Source organism: Oncorhynchus tshawytscha, linkage group LG16, assembly GCF_018296145.1.
Source record: "Oncorhynchus tshawytscha isolate Ot180627B linkage group LG16, Otsh_v2.0, whole genome shotgun sequence".
NCBI classification, from domain to species: Eukaryota; Metazoa; Chordata; class Actinopteri; order Salmoniformes; family Salmonidae; genus Oncorhynchus; species Oncorhynchus tshawytscha.
In genome coordinates, this window is record NC_056444.1 from 75,064,749 (window position 1) to 75,083,750 (window position 19,002).

General features: G+C 46.0%; 1 protein-coding gene across 3 annotated transcripts in view; it reads right to left on the bottom strand.

Annotated features, from left to right (window-relative positions):
• LOC112215233 (formin-like protein 3) overlaps positions 1-19,002 on the bottom strand; it is a 91,559-nt gene that overhangs the window by 31,609 nt on the left and 40,948 nt on the right. For all 3 annotated transcript variants that reach the window (XM_042299629.1, XM_042299630.1, XM_042299628.1), the window contains exons 2-5: positions 15,141-15,224; positions 13,597-13,754; positions 3,808-3,891; positions 69-215 (exon numbers count right to left, since the gene is read on the bottom strand). In XM_042299629.1, the coding sequence (XP_042155563.1) occupies positions 69-215; positions 3,808-3,891; positions 13,597-13,754; positions 15,141-15,224 (473 nt within the window). The remainder of the gene's footprint in view (positions 1-68; positions 216-3,807; positions 3,892-13,596; positions 13,755-15,140; positions 15,225-19,002) is intronic.

The window sequence follows — 19,002 nt, forward strand, 5'->3', positions numbered from 1 at the left end:
CGTCAGGGCCAAGGGTTAGTGGAGCAAGGCACAGTAACAGCAGCAACACAGTAGTAAACGATACGTACCGGAGAACAGACTGGCGCGCAGAGCGGACCAGCGTGTTGCAGAAAGGCTGAGTGCTGCCCTGATGGAGATCCTCTATAGACCTACTCCAGGACTTAGACTTGTCCAGGGAAATCTCCTCCCCCATCTCCAGACCCTCAAAATTCAACCTGGGCAACGGACGGACAGACAAGCAGAAGGACGGACAGACAGATGGGTAGACATAGACAGACAGACAGACAGACAGACAGACAGACAGACAGACAGACAGACAGACAGACAGACAGACAGACAGACAGACAGACAGACAGACAGACAGACAGACAGACAGACAGACAGACAGACAGACAGACAGACAGACAGACAGACAGACAGACAGACAGATGGGCAGAAGGGGGTCGAGTTAGATTAGGTTAGAAATGCAGCTTGGTAAAAGGTCAAAGGTTATGTTATACAGTAGAACTGCACAGTAAAGCTTAGTGCAACACAGAGGTGACAGGCTCAGTCATTCCCATTCAGGTCCATAATATGCCAGCATGACAATATAAAAGCACAGACAATCATGTCCAACCTATTTATTCCTTGTGTCACTACTTCTATTTTATTTAATTTTCTATCTTTATCTTTTTTTCTGCATTGTTGGAAAAATACCCATAAGCAATGTTCCCTCTAAGATGCGCCACAGTAGCCCTGAGACTGCCGTGCAGAAATATCAGCCCACAGAGACAAGCACGAGATTCGAGATTCTACCGCTAGCCAATCGGATGTCTCAGATGACCGTGTCTGCAGTAATAGTAGTAGTAGTACCAGGAATAAAAGAAAGCTATAGCAAAGTTCATACTGTGAGATTTCTAAACGTTTAAAACAAGACTAGAGAGAGACTGTCAACGAATACAGTAAAGAGCTGCTGTTTTTATGAGTGACTTCATGTTTAAGTTCTTACTCAGCACTATCAACACTTTGTATTCAACACTTTTATAAGACATAAAATGTGTGTTCTTCCTATTTCCACACAGCGCTACAACAAGCACTGCAGCAGTAATGAATGAGTAGGAAAGACTATCTTTAGACTAGTGTTGATGTTATTATTACCGGCTTGGGTCTTTTTTAATATCGAGGAATAATATGTATCTGTTCATAGGAGTAACAACATGAATTTGTGCAAGAGGCAGAAATAATGCGTTGCGACTCGAGTTTGGCCATCAGCTGGAAGACCGTCACTTTTTGGTCAGTGGAGGAAATGGAGACTGGAGGGATGTTGACAGGTGGACCCTCGGTCTGCTGCTCTCTCCCTCCACTGAGACTGAACATCAGATACAGGCACCATCAGCCCAGTAAAATAAAAAGCAAATTATTTAAATGTATACTAACTCAGCTGTGCCTCACAAGTAATACAACAACGGGTCTATTACCGGCGTGATCATATAGACTACCTTAAATGTAGAAATATAATTTATAAAACATTCCTGAACAGCAATGTATTGGCAGGGTAATTCAAGCAAAGCCAATATATGGTGATAATGTATTGGGCCTATAGCTTACTGCACAAACCTAATTTCTACAGTACTGTTTTTAATTGGTTAATGTTGCATAGGCTTACATTTTGACTCAAAGTGATCTTGACTCAGAAAGGGTTGGTGATCACTGTTTTTATTTTATTTAACCTTTAGTTTACTAGGCAAGTCAGTTAAGAACAAATTCTTATTTTCAATGACAGCCTAGGAACAGTGGGTTAACTGCCTGTTCAGGGGCAGAACGACAGATTTGTACCTTGTCGGCTCGGGGATTCAAACTTGCAACCTTGCGGTTACTAGTCCAATGCTCTAACCACTAGGCTACTCTGCCTAGAGTTTTCCCTGTTAACACCATCAATGTTTCCCTTTACTGAGGCAATTGTGACACGCAATATTAGCCACTTTCAATACAACATACCGAAATACAACAAACTATGCAACAGATTTTTGTATTAGGCAGAAAGCATCAGAGTAGGATTCTATTGCATTGACGCACACCACTCAGCCTGTACTCTATACAGACCAGTGTGGCATAAACATTCAGAGCTGCAGTAGACCTATATGCAAATAGACCATTGCCAAATATAGATCTGTGCCATTTATTTTGAACTAGACTGTGTTTACAGCATGAGCGGTTGTGAGTAGATGTGCTTGCTTTGAGAATGAAGCGAGAGCTGCATGTAGCCACGTCCACATTTTGTTCATATCCTTTGCTAGTTAGTGAGTTTTTAGCCCAGTTATAGATCATTTGTAGTCAGCAATAGGGGAATGATTTCTTCCTAGAAGAGCAAACAACATATACATTTATAGATGTCTGTGAAACGCCAGTGAGGCAAAACGCTTTTTTTGTCTTAAAGGGGCAGTGTTGTATTTTGAGACAGGCTTGAATAAGCTAAGCAGCCAATTAGCAGAGGGTAGCATAATTTGTCTGATTCTCTGTAATAATGGTATGGGAATAATAATGCATTTTACTTTGTAAATTAGTGTCTTGCATCAAACAACACAACAACATGTTTAGTCACTTTGTCTGAAGAACAAATGGATAAACAGATTAATGTCAAGTCCTGCATTAATGTCAAGTCCTGCATTAATGTCAAGTCTCATGGAATGTAGGTCTACATTGAACACCACACATTGGCTGCTGCTGTAGGTTGAATGATAGAACAGCTATTTCCATGTTAAAATGTTATGGGATGCATTTTCTCCATAGTTTTTGATAGTAGGCCACCGGTTGTCCTACAGTATGTGACTCATTTCAGGAAACTAGGCGTATGTCGCACGTCGCTAATTGACAGGAGAGGCATTTGAACGTCCACTTTTTTAGAAATCAAAATGTGTTTTTGTGCAGAAATGCCTTCTGGAACATGTGAACTTTCATGTGCCTTAATAACAAAGGTATTTGCCATCTGTAAATATGAAAACAATTGTTAAATTACAAGTCTAGTCAGTTTAGACATGGAAAACGTCGGGGAACCTTCCTGCTAACCATGGTTGGCTGAGATAATGGATGGCCTGGACATGCCGAGAGATGAGTTTGGATTGGTCTGCCATGTAGCATGCTTCTGTCGATAACATGAGCTGGTCAGTATGTGTAGGTCATCCTTTCTAACATGGCTTTTATGAACGATATCATGAAGTAAAACTGCTGCTATCCACTTTCTGGAGGACCGAGTTTTGAAATGAGTGGAAGGCCCGATTGAATCATGATAGACTGTGTGCACAAACTGTTTCGAATTGGGAAGCATGCACACAGCTTTAGTCTACACTTGCTGTTTACGAAGCATGTGACAAATAACATTTGATTTGAACCACTCATTCAGTATGCAGCCTTTTTTTTCACCTTTATTTAACTAGGCAAGTCAGTTAAGAACAAATTCTTATTTTCAATGATGGCCTAGGAACAGTGGGTTAACTGCTTGTTCAGGGGCAGAACAACAGATTTGTACCTTGTCAGTTTGGGGGTTTGAACTTGCAACCTTCCGGTTACTAGTCCAACACTCAAACCACTAGGCTACCCTGCCGCCCCAATTAGGCATACAAGCACACTCAGGCACATTCAAAGATACATAATGCTATATGGAATCCATCCAGTGTGCTATTGCCGATTCTTACAGGCACAAGAGTGTGTCCGTAGCTCCTATCTGTTTGTATCAACACTTCTTGGATCCAGTGCCAATCTGGTTAGGTAGCTAATTACTTCCAGTCTCCTGAAGATATGCTAAGCTTAGCTTAGGTTGTGTGTACTCACATGACAGCACACTGAGCAAAGGACAGGTACTCCACCAGGATATCAAGACCCCTGTTCTCATCGTTGAGGAACTCCCGGACCCACCTGGGTAACATGGAGAGTGAGGTTAGCGGGGCAGAATATTCAGGAGCCAGCACACCCTTAGGAACAGACAGGAAGAAGGAAGGAGAGAAGAACAGAGAGGAACAGAGAGGAAGGAGCAGAACAGAGAGGAACAGAGAGGAAGGAGCAGAACAGAGAGGAAAGAGAGAAGAACAGAGAGGAAGAAGGAAGGAGAGAAGAACAGAGGAATTGAGAGGAAGGAGGAAGGAGAGAAGAAGAGAGAGGAAGGAGCGGAACAGAGAGGAACAGAGAGGAAAGAGAGAAGAACAGAGAAGAACAGAGAGGAAGGAGAGAAGAACAGAGAGGAACAGAGGAAGGAGGAAGGAGAGAGGGACAGAGAGGAAGGAGCGGAACAGAGAGGAACAGAGAGGAAGGAGAGAAGAACAGATAGGAACATGGAGGAAGGAGAGAAGAACAGAGAGGCACAGAGAGGAAAGAGAGAAGAACAGAGAAGAACAGAGAGGAAGGAGAGAAGAACAGAGAGGAAAGAGAGAAGAACAGAGAAGAACAGAGAGGAAGGAGAGAGGAAAGAGAGAAGAACAGAGAGGAACAGAGAGGAAAGAGAGAATAACAGAGAGGAAAGAGAGAATAACAGAGAGGAACAGAGAGGAAAGAGAGAATAACAGAGAGGAACAGAGAGGAACAGAGAGGAACAGAGAGGAAAGAGAGAATAACAGAGAGGAACAGAGAGGAAAGAGAGAATAACAGAGAGGAACAGAGAGGAACAGAGAGGAAAGAGAGAATAACAGAGAGGAACAGAGAGGAACAGAGAGGAACAGAGAGGAAAGAGAGAAGAACAGAGAAGAACAGAGAGGAACAGAGAGGAAAGAGAGAATAACAGAGAGGAACAGAGAGGAACAGAGAGGAAAGAGAGAATAACAGAGAGGAACAGAGAGGAACAGAGAGGAAAGAGAGAATAACAGAGAGGAACAGAGAGGAAAGAGAGAATAACAGAGAGGAACAGAGAGGAACAGAGAGGAAAGAGAGAATAACAGAGAGGAACAGAGAGGAACAGAGAGGAACAGAGAGGAAAGAGAGAAGAACAGAGAAGAACAGAGAGGAACAGAGAGGAAAGAGAGAATAACAGAGAGGAACAGAGAGGAACAGAGAGGAAAGAGAGAATAACAGAGAGGAACAGAGAGGAAAGAGAGAATAACAGAGAGGAACAGAGAGGAACAGAGAGGAAAGAGAGAATAACAGAGAGGAACAGAGAGGAACAGAGAGGAACAGAGAGGAAAGAGAGAAGAACAGAGAAGAACAGAGAGGAAAGAGAGAATAACAGAGAGGAACAGAGAGGAAAGAGAGAATAACAGAGAGGAACAGAGAGGAACAGAGAGGAAAGAGAGAATAACAGAGAGGAACAGAGAGGAACAGAGAGGAACAGAGAGGAAAGAGAGAAGAACAGAGAAGAACAGAGAGGAACAGAGAGGAAAGAGAGAATAACAGAGAGGAACAGAGAGGAACAGAGAGGAAAGAGAGAATAACAGAGAGGAACAGAGAGGAAAGAGAGAATAACAGAGAGGAAAGAGAGAAGAACAGAGAGGAACAGAGAGGAACAGAGAGGAAAGAGAGAATAACAGAGAGGAAAGAGAGAATAACAGAGAGGAACAGAGAGGAAAGAGAGAATAACAGAGAGGAACAGAGAGGAACAGAGAGGAAAGAGAGAATAACAGAGAGGAACAGAGAGGAACAGAGAGGAAAGAGAGAATAACAGAAACAGAGAGGAAGAGAGGAACAGAGAGGAAAGAGAGAATAACAGAGAGGAACAGAGAGGAACAGAGAGGAAAGAGAGAAGAACAGAGAAGAACAGAGAGGAACAGAGAGGAAAGAGAGAAGAACAGAGAATAACAGAGAGGAAAGAGAGAATAACAGAGAGGAACAGAGAGGAAAGAGAGAATAACAGAGAGGAACAGAGAGGAACAGAGAGGAAAGAGAGAATAACAGAGAGGAACAGAGAGGAACAGAGAGGAACAGAGAGGAAAGAGAGAAGAACAGAGAAGAACAGAGAGGAACAGAGAGGAAAGAGAGAATAACAGAGAGGAACAGAGAGGAACAGAGAGGAAAGAGAGAATAACAGAGAGGAACAGAGAGGAACAGAGAGGAAAGAGAGAAGAACAGAGAAGAACAGAGAGGAACAGAGAGGAAAGAGAGAATAACAGAGAGGAACAGAGAGGAACAGAGAGGAAAGAGAGAATAACAGAGAAGAACAGAGAGGAACAGAGAGGAAGAGAGAAGAACAGAGAGGAACAGAGAGGAAAGAGAGAAGAACAGAGAGGAACAGAGAGGAACAGAGAGGAAAGAGAGAAGAACAGAGAAGAACAGAGAGGCACAGAGAGGAAAGAGAGAAGAACAGAGAAGAACAGAGAGGGACAGAGAGGAACATGGAGGAACAGAGAGGAAGGAGAGAAGAACAGAGAGGAACAGAGAGGAAAGAGAGAAGAACAGAGAGGAAAGAGAGAAGAACAGAGAGGAACAGAGAGAAAGGAGAGAAGAACAGAGAGGAAAGAGAGAAGAACAGAGAGGAACAGAGAGGAACAGAGAGGAAAGAGAGAAGAACAGAGAGGAACAGAGAGGAACAGAGAGGAAAGAGAGAAGAACAGAGAGGAACAGAGAGGAACAGAGAGGAAAGAGAGAAGAACAGAGAAGAACAGAGAGGCACAGAGAGGAAAGAGAGAAGAACAGATAGGAACAGAGAGGAACAGAGAGGAACATGGAGGAACAGAGAGGAAGGAGAGAAGAACAGAGAGGAACAGAGAGGAAAGAGAGAAGAACAGAGAGGAAAGAGAGAAGAACAGAGAGGAACAGAGAGAAGAACAGAGAAGAACAGAGAGGCACAGAGAGGAAAGAGAGAAGAACAGATAGGAACAGAGAGGGACAGAGAGGAACATGGAGGAACAGAGAGGAAGGAGAGAAGAACAGAGAGGAACAGAGAGGAAAGAGAGAAGAACAGAGAGGAAAGAGAGAAGAACAGAGAGGAACAGAGAGAAAGGAGAGAAGAACAGAGAGGAAAGAGAGAAGAACAGAGAGGAACAGAGAGGAAGGAGAGAAGAACAGAGAGGAACAAAGGAAGGAGGAAGGAGAGAGAGGAACATGGAGGAACAGAGAGGGACAGAGAGGAACAGAGAGGGACAGAGAGGAAGGAGCGGAACAGAGGAAGGAGCGGAACAGAGAGGAAGGAGAGAAGAACAGAGAGGAACATGGAGGAACAGAGAGGAAGGAGAGAGGAAGGAGAGAGGAACAGAGAGGAAGGAGAGAAGAACAGAGAGGAACATGGAGGAACAGAGAGGAAGGAGAGAGGAACAGGGGAAGGAGAGAGGAACAGAGGGGAAGGAGAGAGGAAGGAGAGAGGAAGGAGAGAGGAACAGAGCGGAACAGAGAGGAAGGAGAGAAGAACAGAGAGGAACATGGAGGAACAGAGAGGAAGGAGAGAGGAACAGAGGAAGGAGAGAGGAACAGAGAGGAAGGAGAGAGGAAGGAGAGAGGAACAGAGAAGAAGGAGAGAGGAACAGAGAGGAAGGAGAGAGGAACAGAGAGGAAGGAGAGAGGAACAGAGAGGAAGGAGAGAGGAACAGAGAGGAAGGAGAGAGGAAGGAGAGAGGAACAGAGAGGAACAGAGAGGAAGGAGAGAGGAACAGAGAGGAAGGAGAGAGGAACAGAGAGGAAGGAGAGAGGAACAGAGAGGAAGGAGAGAGGAACAGAGAGGAAGGAGAGAGGAACAGAGAGGAAGGAGAGAGGCACAGAGAGGAAGGAGAGAGGAACATAGAGGATGGGAAGAGGAACCGAGAGGAAGGGGAGAAGTATAAGGACAGGCAGAGACTGAACACACTAGCTACTCACATTCCTGTAAACTGTAAAAGCCTGCACAAAATGGGGTCCCCCCCACTCCCCTCCACCCCACTACACCCCTGACGGAGAGAGAAAGGACTTGGCAAGGCTCCAGATTTCCTCTTCCTTTAACTCCAGCTTTCTGGAAGGTGAAAAAGAAAGTCCAAGCAAAGGAATTCCTGTTGCGGTGAGATAAATAATACGGAAGGCATATGGTATGGCTGAGAGATGGGACTGGGCTGAGAGAGGGGACTGGGCTGATAGAGGGGACTGGGCTGAGAGAGGGGACTGGGCTGAGAGAGGGGACTGGGCTCAGGTCGGAGCCCCTGACATCCCCGGTATTTCATCTGCATTCCCCCTTATGCTTCCAACACACCGACAGCGTCATTGTGCTAAATGGTCTGCAGAATCATCTGGATATGTGTGTAACATCAGTTCAACATTCACCTTCTGCTACCATTTCTGTCAAGTCGTCTAAACATATAGTTTAACCCATACGTTCAATAAATCCAACGTATACACCACCCAGAATGCACTGCAACTACCTCTGCAACGCAATACTTCAAAGCAAACGCAGCGTTTCATTGGAAATGAATGTAATTCTGGTGTCCCAAAATGCAATGACACTGTCTGTGTGTTCGAAGCGTTAGCCTCAAGACCCCTGCTCCCGCCCTTAGGAAACCACAGGGGAGTAGAATTGGGGTAAAGGGTTCCAAAAATAGCCACAATATTTTGGTTAGGGATGTAACTGGGACAGGGGACTGTTTGGTTACAAAATAACCTGGAGAGCCAATGGTGAGGCAGAAAGGAAGGCCCATTGCCCCTGTGTGAGGGAGAGAGAGAGAAGGGAGGGAGAGAGAGAGGAGAGAGAGAGAAGAGAGAGAGAGGGGTGAGAGACAGTGATGCAGTTTAAGCCCCACCGTCTTCAACATATATATCATGGATTTGGCAAAGGCACTAGAATGGACTGCAGCACCCGGACTCACCCTACTAGAATCTGAAGTTAAATGTCTACTGTTTAAGGATGATCTGGTGCTTCTGTCCACAAACAACGAGGGTCTACAGCAGCACATAGATCTTCTGCTCAGACTTGGGCCCTGCCAGTAAATCTCAGTAAGACAAAAATAATGGTGTCCAGTTGCCAGGACCACAAATACAAATTCCATCTAGACACCGTTGCCCTAGAGCACACAAAGAACTATACATACCGTAATTTCCGGACTATAAACCGCTACTTTATTCCCACGCTTTGAACCTCGCGGTTTACACAATGACGCGGCTAATTTATGGATTTTTCCCGCCGCCAAAAAGCTGAGCACCGTCACATAATGTGACGTAAATCGAGCGCGCTCAAACTTCCCATCATTCTGATTACGGTAGTAATTTTGTCACCCTCATCATGGCAAAGACACTGAGAAATGCATATGATGCAGCTTTCAAGTTGAAGGCGATAAATCTGGCTGTTGGAAAAGGAAATAGAACTGCTGCACGGGAGCTTGGCCTTAATGAGTCGATGATAAGACGTTGGAAACAGCAGCGTGAAGAACTGACTCAGTGGAAAAAGACAACAAACCTTTCAGAGGGAAGAAAAGCAGATGGCCCAAAGTATTTTCAGCCACTCGACATCAGTGTAAATCGTGCATTTAAGGTGGCGCTCCGTGTTCAGTGGGAGGCTTGGATGACAAGTGGGGAGAAATCCTTCACTAAAACGGGCCGCAGGCGAAGAGCAACTTATGGTCAAGTCTGCCAGTGGGTCCTGACAGCGTGGAGCATTGTCAAAAAATCCACTATCATCAACGGGTTTCGGAAGGCTGGACTGCTGCGTGTTGAAGGGGCAGCATGAGCTCAGCGGGGTATTTGCCTCTGGATGAAAGTGACGAGAGCGACAATGAAAACGATCCAACATCGGATGAAGCAATTCTGAGGCTATTCAACTCCGACACCGAAGGAGATGACTTCAGTGGTTTCAGTGCACAGGAGGAGGAAGATAGTGACCAAGTTCATTTGTTTCAATGTACCGGTAGGCACCTGCGGCTTATAGACATGTGCGGCGTATTTACGTACAAAATACATCTTTTTTAATAATTCAGTGGGTGCGGTTTATATTCAGGTGCGCTTAATAGTCCAGCAATTATGGTACCTTGGCCTAAACATCAGCGGCAGAGGTAACTTCCACAAAGCTGTGGAAGCTGTGGAAGTTACCTGTTATCTTCTTGTCTTCTTGAAGGTAAGAAGGGCCTTCTATGATTCTATGACATCAAAAGGAACATAAAATTTGACATACCAATTAGGATCTGGCTAAAAATACTTGAATCAGTTATAGAACTCATTGCCCTTTATTGTTAGGTCTGGGGTCCGAGATGTGTGACCTGTTGCCATAAGAAAAGGACAACCAGTGAAGAACAAACACCATTATAAATACAACCCATATTTATGTTTATTTATTTTCTCTTTTGCACTTTAACCATTTGCACATTGTTGCAACACTTGTATGAGTGTAATATTTACTGTCACTTTTTATTGTTTATTTAACTTTTGTTTATTATCTATTTCACTTGCTTTGGCAATGTAAACATGTGTTTCCCGTGCCAATAAAGCCCCTTAAATTGAAATTGAATTGAGAGAGGTGAGCAGAGAAACAGAGGAAGAGAGAGAAGCAGTGAGATTGGGTGTAGGGAGGAGTAAAGGGCAGGAGGGGGAGGAGTAAATGGCAGGAGGGGGAGGAGTAAAGGAGAGAAGGGGGAGGAGTAAAGGGGAGGAGGGGGAGGAGGGGGAGGAGAAGGCGGCACGCTTGATCAGTTTCCTGTCTACCAGCCCCCTCCCTCTCTCTCCCCTCCCTTCCCCTCCCTCCCTCTCCCCTCTCTCTTTCTTCCACCCTTCCCCTCTCTACCTCTCTTCCCCTTTCTCCCATCTCTTCCCCTCCCTCCCTCTCCCCTCTCTCTTTCTTCCTCCCTTCCCCTCTCTACCTCTCTTCCCCTTTCTCCCATCTCTTCCCCTCCCTCCCTCTCCCCTCTCTCTTTCTTCCTCCCTCCCCCTCTCTACCTCTCTTCCCCTTTCTCCTATCTCTTCCTCCCTCCCTCTCCCCTCTCTCTTTCTTCCTCCCCCTCTCTACCTCTCTTCCCCTTTCTCCCATCTCTTCTCCTCCCTCCCTCTCCCCTCTTTCTTTCTTCCTCCCTTCCCCTCCCTCTCCCCTCTCTTTTCTTCCTCCCCCTCTCTTCCCCTTTCTCCCATCTCTTCCTCTTTCTCCCATCTCTTCCCCTCCCTCCCTCTCCCCTCTCTCTTCCTCCCTTCCCCTCTCTACCTCTCTTCCCCTTTCTCCCATCTCTTCCCCTCCCTCTCCCCTCTCTCTTTCTTCCTCCCCCTCTCTTCCCCTTTCTCCCATCTCTTCCTCTTTCTCCCATCTCTTCCCCTCCCTCCCTCTCCCCTCTCTCTTTCTTCCTCCCCCTCTCTTCCCCTTTCTCCCATCTCTTCCCCTTTCTCCCATCTCTTGCCCTCCCTCCCCCTCCCCTCTCTCTTTCTTCCTCCCTTCCCCTCTATACCTCTCTTCCCCTTTCTCCCATCTCTTCCCCTTTCTCCCATCTCTTCCCCTTTCTCCCATCTCTTCCCCTCCCTCCCTCTCCCCTCTCTCTTTCTTCCTCCCCCTCTCTACATCTCTTGCCCTCCCTCCCCCTTCTTTTCCTGTCCAACCAGATGCTTTTTCAGATTGTTTTGGCAATCTGAGGAATAACACGTCGTAGAGGGGCCAGGATTCGGAGACACGCAACAAACAGGGCTCTGTTCCACTGACTCTATTCTGCCCACTAAACTACAGCCTTGGTCTGAAAATAGCATCCCTATTCTTTTACTATGTCCTTCTAGGAAAAACTTCAGAACACAAGACTTGATGAAAATGTAATAGGTATTACTCTTGGAGCCAAGCCCTGAATACAATGACAGATCAAAAATCATCTTTAAGTTTGATTTAAAGGACATCTCTAACTCATCAGAGGTACAGTAAGGATCCTGATTAGGTTAAACAGTGTGTTAGGATGACAGAGAGGAGGGAGGGGCTGAGAGAAGGTTTCTCCAAACTGAGTATTTTCGTATCTATGAATTTGTGTACGTGTGCGTATGTAAGCGTGCCTGCTTGCATGTGTCCGTGCTGCATGTTCGTGTTGCATGTCCGTGCGTGCTTGTACGTGTGTGTGTGCTTTTCACAGGGTTCATCGTTGGTCGGCCATGCTTCCTGTCCCTCTGGTGTACACCACTAAGCTTCCTCCTTTACTATGTTATGGGGGAGTGGACCATTCCTTTCTTAGCAGTACAGTACAATGACTACCATCTGAGCATTGTGAAGAGGAAGACTGTGGAGACTGGGGAGGCTGGGGAGGCTGGGGAGACTGGGGAGGCTGGGGAGACTGGGGGCTGGGGAGATTGGGGAGGCTGGGGAGACTGGCGAGAGGGAGGCTGGGGGCTGGGGAGGCTGGGGAGACTGGGGAGGCTGGGGAGACTGGGGGCTGGGGAGATTGGGGAGGCTGGGGAGACTGGCGAGAGGGAGGCTGGGGGGGCTGGGGAGACTGGGGAGGCTGTGGAGGCTGGGGAGGCTGTGGAGACTGGGGAGGCTGGGGAGACTGGGGAGGCTGGGGATACTGGGGAGGCTGGGGTGGCTGGGGAGACTGGGAAGGCTGGGGAGACTGGGGAGACTGGGGAGAGGGAGACTGGGAAGGCTGGGGAGACTGGGGAGAGGGAGACTGGGGAGACTGGGGAGGCTGGGGAGACTGGGGAGACTGGGGAGGCTGGGGAGACTGGGGGCTGGGGAGATTGGGGAGGCTGGGGAGACTGGCGAGAGGGAGGCTGGGGGGCTGGGGAGGCTGGGGAGACTGGGGAGGCTGGGGAGACTGGGGGGCTGGGGAGATTGGGGAGGCTGGGGAGACTGGCGAGAGGGAGGCTGGGGGCTGGGGAGACTGGGGAGGCTGGGGAGACTGGGGAGGCTGTGGAGGCTGGGGAGGCTGTGGAGACTGGGGAGGCTGGGGAGACTGGGGAGGCTGGGGAGACTGGGGAAGCTGGGGAGACTGGGGAGGCTGGGGGGCTGGGGAGACTGGGAAGGCTGGGGAGACTGGGGAGACTGGGGAGAGGGAGACTGGGAAGGCTGGGGAGACTGGGGAGAGGGAGACTGGGGAGACTGTGGAGAGGGAGACTGGGGAGACTGGGGAGAGGGAGACTGGGAAGGCTGGGGAGAGGGAGACTGGGGAGACTGTGGAGAGGGAGACTGGGGAGACTGGGGAGAGGGAGACTGGGAAGGCTGGGGAGAGGGAGACTGGGAAGGCTGGGGAGAGGGAGACTGGGGAGACTGTGGAGAGGGAGACTGGGGAGACTGGGGAGAGGGAGACTGGGAAGGCTGGGGAGACTGGGGAGAGGGAGACTGGGGAGACTGTGGAGAGGGAGACTGGGGAGACTGGGGAGAGGGAGACTGGGAAGGCTGGGGAGGCTGGCAGGACAAAACAATAGGAGTTAAAAGTGATCTGTGTGCCAGGGCTTATGTCGATCAGGGCAGCAGGAAAACAAGCTGTAGGTCCCTCGGACAGGAAGAGGAAGAGCACAGAAAGGCCCTTTATTTCTTAAAGGGGAGGGGAGATCATGGAATTGTTTCTTAAAGGTAAAATAATAATGAAGATCATTTCCCATCAGCCTTCACTTCCGTAGTAGCCAGTATTCTTCAGGCAGTCCCCCGCCCCAGGAGTAACATTATAGCACTACATTGAGGAATTAGGACAAGTCACATCAATCTCTGGTGAATATCATGTAAAAAGGGACTATAGTGTTGGTGATCTAATGTACTCTGACTCTCATTGGAGAGGAGAGGAGAGGAGAATAGATCATCACCCTATGTGATTGGTCCTCAGTGATATCTCCAGTTCCCTCAGAACCTTAGTGGATTCCTGGACCCGCCTTCGGAACTTCTTGCGTGTGACTCCTGGGTCTAAGTAGCCCCGTAGCTTGGAGATGTAGGCATGAGGAGGGTTCTTCACCTGAAACCGTTCCTAATATAACACACCGGGAAGAGGGAGGACAGAGTGAGCAGTGCAGCGTAAAAGGTTTCTAATCATCATGAAGTGAAAACTAAACCTACACTGGAAATATATATGTTTCTATCAAAACTATTAGCATTGCTTCATAGCTATTGGTTTCTGAATAGACTAGACGTGTGGGATTGTAGAGCTGTAGTTGTGGGTTTGTAGAGGTGTAGTTGTGGGCTGTAGAGGTGTAGTTATGGGTTTGTAGAGCTGTAGTTGTGGGTTTGTAGAGGTGTAGTTGTGGGCTGTAGAGGTGTAGTTGTGGGTTTGTAGAGGTGTAGTTGTGGGATTGTAGAGGTGTAGTTGTGGGTTTGTAGAGGTGTAGTTGTGGGTTTGTAGAGGTGTAGTTGTGGGCTGTAGAGGTGTAGTTATGGGTTTGTAGAGCTGTAGTTGTGGGTTTGTAGAGGTGTAGTTGTGGGCTGTAGAGGCGTAGTTGTGGGTTTGTAGAGGTGTAGTTGTGGGCTGTAGAGGTGTAGTTATGGGTTTGTAGAGGTGTAGTTGTGGGATTGTAGAGGTGTAGTTGTGGGTTTGTAGAGGTGGAGTTGTGGGTTTGTAGAGGTGTAGTTGTGGGTTTGTAGAGGTGTAGTTGTGGGATTGTAGAGGTGTAGTTGAGGGTTTGTAGAGGTGTAGTTGTGGGATTGTAGAGGTGTAGGTTTGGGTTTGTAGAGGTGTAGTTGTGGGTTTGTGGAGGTGGAGTTGTGGGTTTGTAGAGGTGTAGTTGTGGGTTTGTAGAGGTGTAGTTGTGGGATTGTAGAGGTGTAGTTGAGGGTTTGTAGAGGTGTAGTTGTGGGATTGTAGAGGTGTAGGTGTGGGTTTGTAGAGGTGTAGTTGTGGGTTTGTGGAGGTGTAGTTGTAGTTGTGGGCTGTAGAGGTGTAGTTATAGGTTTGTAGAGGTGTAGTTGTGGGATTGTAGAGGTGTAGTTGTGGGTTTGTAGAGGTGTAGTTGTGGGTTTGTAGAGGTGTAGTTGTGGGCTTGTAGAGGTGTAGTTGTGGGTTTGTAGAGGTGTAGTTGTGGGCTTGTAGAGGTGTAGTTGTGGGTTTGTAGAGGTGTAGTTGTGGGATTGTAGAGGTGTAGTTGTGGGTTTGTAGAGGTGTAGTTGTGGGTTTGTAGAGGTGTAGTTGTGGGATTGTAGAGGTGTAGTTGTGGGTTTGTAGAGGTGTAGTTGTGGGTTTGTAGAGGTGTAGTTGTGGGTTTGTAGAGGTGTAGTTGTGGGTTTGTAGAGGTGTAGTTGTGGGTTTGTAGAGGTGTAGTTGTGGGTTTGTAGAGGTGTAGTTGTGGGATTGTAGAGGTGTAGGTGTGGGGTTGTTCACTTGTAGTAACCTACATGTGTTGTAGTTTTTAAAGGAGTTTACCTGGTCACAGATGAGGTCCCATTTCTTGTCATTATCATACTGTCTGAGGAGTCTGGCTTTGTCAGGAGGAAGGTTCATGGAATTCTGAAAACACAAGACAATATTTCATCAGTCACACCCCAATGCAATATCAGTGCAAACAGCTTTGTTGAACCATTCATTGATAATTTCATGACCGTTCCAGAGCTGACGACCCTGCCTCAGTATATTGTGTTGTTTGAGGCCAGTTTAGTGTCTTTTAGGGCCTTGGACGGGTCAACACGTCCTGTCCCGAATCCTGGTCAGTGACACAGGCATATGATCTCACTTCCTGTTGACTTGAGCTCATCCAAAACCCTCAAATGTGTCCCAAATGGAATCCTATTCTCTATATAGTGCACTACTTTAGAGCCCTATGGGCCCTATGGACCCTGGTCGAAAGTACTGCACTATACAGGGAATAGGGTAGACTTTGGGTTGCAACCCTCCTCTGCGGTTGGTTGCAACAAGCTTCTAGAACTTTCAGTCTGTCTACAATGCCCCTTTTAACCACATGCTATACGGACTACAGCCTCTCTGTCTGTGTATCAGAGAGGAATATTACTACCTTCTGATGACTGTCACTTATCAAGCAATAAAAACACATAACATGAGAACTGAGAGCCACAGGACAGGCAACATCACAGTTTTACTACTATGGCCCAAACGAGGTCATTCAACATGACTGCTCTAGTCTCATTTGTTGTTTAAGTGTGTGTGTGTGTGTGTGTGTGTGTGTGTGCTCTGTTTTCTCAGTCAGCCTCAGACTTGGGACCCCCCCCATTTTACATCCCAAATACAGAGCCCCGCAGCCACGACACACACATGCGGTCACGCACGCAAACAAGCATGCGAGTACAAACACACAAACACACACGCACACAATGACACCCAAACCACAAAATGCCTGTCAGCTTGATCTCTGTATGGCCTCACCCCTGGCTTCCCCCTGGCCTCCCCCTGGTCTCCCCTGGCCTCCCCTGGCCTCCCCTGGTCTCCCCCTGTCCTTCCCCCTAGCCTCCCCCTGGCCTCGCCCTGGCCTCCCCTGGTCTCCCCCTGGCCTTCCCCTAGCCTCCCCTGGCCTCCCCTGGCCTCCCCCTGGCCTCACCCTATCTCTCCTGCTGACACACACAGGCTAGTTCTCGAATCCTCTTTCCTCGTTCATCTTTCCTTCTTGTATTTTCTCTCCTCGCCTCCTTCTCAAAACACACTGGAGGAGATGAGGTGAGAGACCTCCAGTGCAGTTGAGGAGGCGAGGAGATAGGAGGCGAGGAGATAGAGCTTTAACAGATGACAACCCAGTCTAGTCATGATCCTCTGGATCCTCCTTTAACCAGCAGTAGCACCTGTACTGCAACTCACCTTTTAGCTGGGAATGTGTACAAGATGAAATGTACCAACCAACCAATACACCATTCTATTAGTAGCACCAGCATCACCATGTATTATCAGGTATTATCGTGAATTATCTATGCTTTGCTATTCCTATCCCTACAACGATTCATAGCAGTGGAATATCACATGTAAAGTGTATTTTTATTTCTTTTCCACAGTGTGGTGGGGTGATTGGATCTTTCCATCAGCAACATGAATCATGTTGGACTGACTGTCTGAGGGGATGAATGAAGACCGTGGCACATTGCTTCTGTGCTGTGGAGTACTGCTGAGGTAGCCTGGAAATCCTGACAAAATCACACTACAGTAGTGAAACAAACATGAAACGGAGGTGAATAATTTTGCACGCCCAATTTTTCAGTTTTTGATTTGTTAAAAAAGTTTGAAATATCCAATAAATGTTGTTCCACTTCATGATTGTGTCCCACTTGTTGATTCTTCACAAAAAAATACAGTTTTATATCTTTATGTTTGAAGCCTGAAATGTGGCAAAAGGTCGCAAAGTTCAAGGGGGCCGAATACTTTCGCAAGGCACTGTATATACTATATAGTGCTAAAATACTATAAATACTATATAGTGCTATAATACTATATATATACTATATAGTGCTATAATACTATATATATACTATATAGTGCTATAATACTATATCTATACTATATAGTGCTATAATACTATATATATATACTATATAGTGCTATAATACTATATCTATACTATATAGTACTATAATACTATATATATACTATATAGTGCAAATAATACTATATCTATACTATATAGTGCTATAATACTATATATATACTATATAGTGCTATAATACTATATATATACTATATAGTGCTATAATACTATATCTATACTATATAGTGCTATAATACTATATATATACTATATAGTGCTATAATACTATATATATACTATATAGTGCTATAATACTATATATATACTATATAGTGCTATAATACTATATATATACTATATAGTGCTATAATACTATATTTATACTATATAGTGCTATAATACTATATATATACTATATAGTGCTATAATACTATATCAATACTATACAGTGCTATAATACTATATATATACTATATAGTGCTATAATACTATATATATACTATATAGTGCTATAATACTATATATATACTATATAGTGCTATAATACTATATAGTGCTATAATACTATATATATATACTATATAGTGCTATAATACTATATATACTATATAGTGCTATAATACTATATCTATACTATATAGGGGATAGAGTGCCATTTTAGACGTAGCCAGAAAAAACACAGACGCTGAGCATTCCAGCCTCTGCCTTCCAAAACGCAGAAAAAACACAGCTGAGCATTCCAGCCTCTTCCTTCCAATATGCAGAAAAAACACAGCTGAGCATTCCAGCCTCTGCATTCCAAAACGCAGAAAAAACACAGACGCTGAGCATTCCAGCCTCTGCCTTCCAAAACGCAGAAAAAACACAGACGCTGAGCATTCCAGCCTCTGCCTTCCAAAACGCAGAAAAAACACAGACGCTGAGCATTCCAGCCTCTGCCTTCCAAAACGCAGAAAAAACACAGACGCTGAGCATTCCAGCCTCTGCCTTCCAAAACGCAGAAAAAACACAGACCCTGAGCATTCCAGATGTCCAGAATTAGGTTACACAAGGAATACGTCCTGTTTATAATGGTTACAAATTTGCTATAAATCCTCTCTCTCACAGTCTCTCTCTCCTCCCCCGCTTGCCTCTCTTGGGGGAGAATGTTATCTACAACACAGTCTCTCTCTCTCTCTCTCCACTTCAGAAGGGCACACACTGGAGGACTATTCATGTGTGAGCTGCCTCTCATTTATTCCAAATGTCAGAAACACAGTGGGAAACTGACCACAAAGTTTCATATTCAACACTACTGAAATATGTCTGACTCTCAGACAAAACAAACAAAGCTGATGACACTTGTGGGTTACCAAATCAAATCAAATGTAATTAGTCACATGCGCCGAATACAACCTTACAGTGAAATGCTTACTTACGAGCCCCTAACCAACAATGAAATTTAAAAAAAATATGAATAAGAATAAGAGATAAGTACAAAGTAATTAAAGAGCAGCAGTAAAATAACAATAGCGAGACTATATACAGGGGGGTACCGCTACCGAGTCTATGTGTGGGGGCACCAGTTAGTTGAGGTAATATGTACATGTAGGTAGAGTTATTAAAGTGACTATGCATAGATGACAACAGAGAGTATCAGTGGTGTAAAGAGGGCGTAGGAGGGGCAATGCAAATAGTCTGGGTAGCCATTTGACTAGGTCTTCGGGAGTCTTATGGCTTGGGGGTAGAAGCTGTTTAGAAGCCTCTTGAACCTAGACTTGGCACTCCGGTACCACTTGCCCTGCGGTAGCAGAGAGAACAGTCTAAGACTAGGGTGGCTGGAGT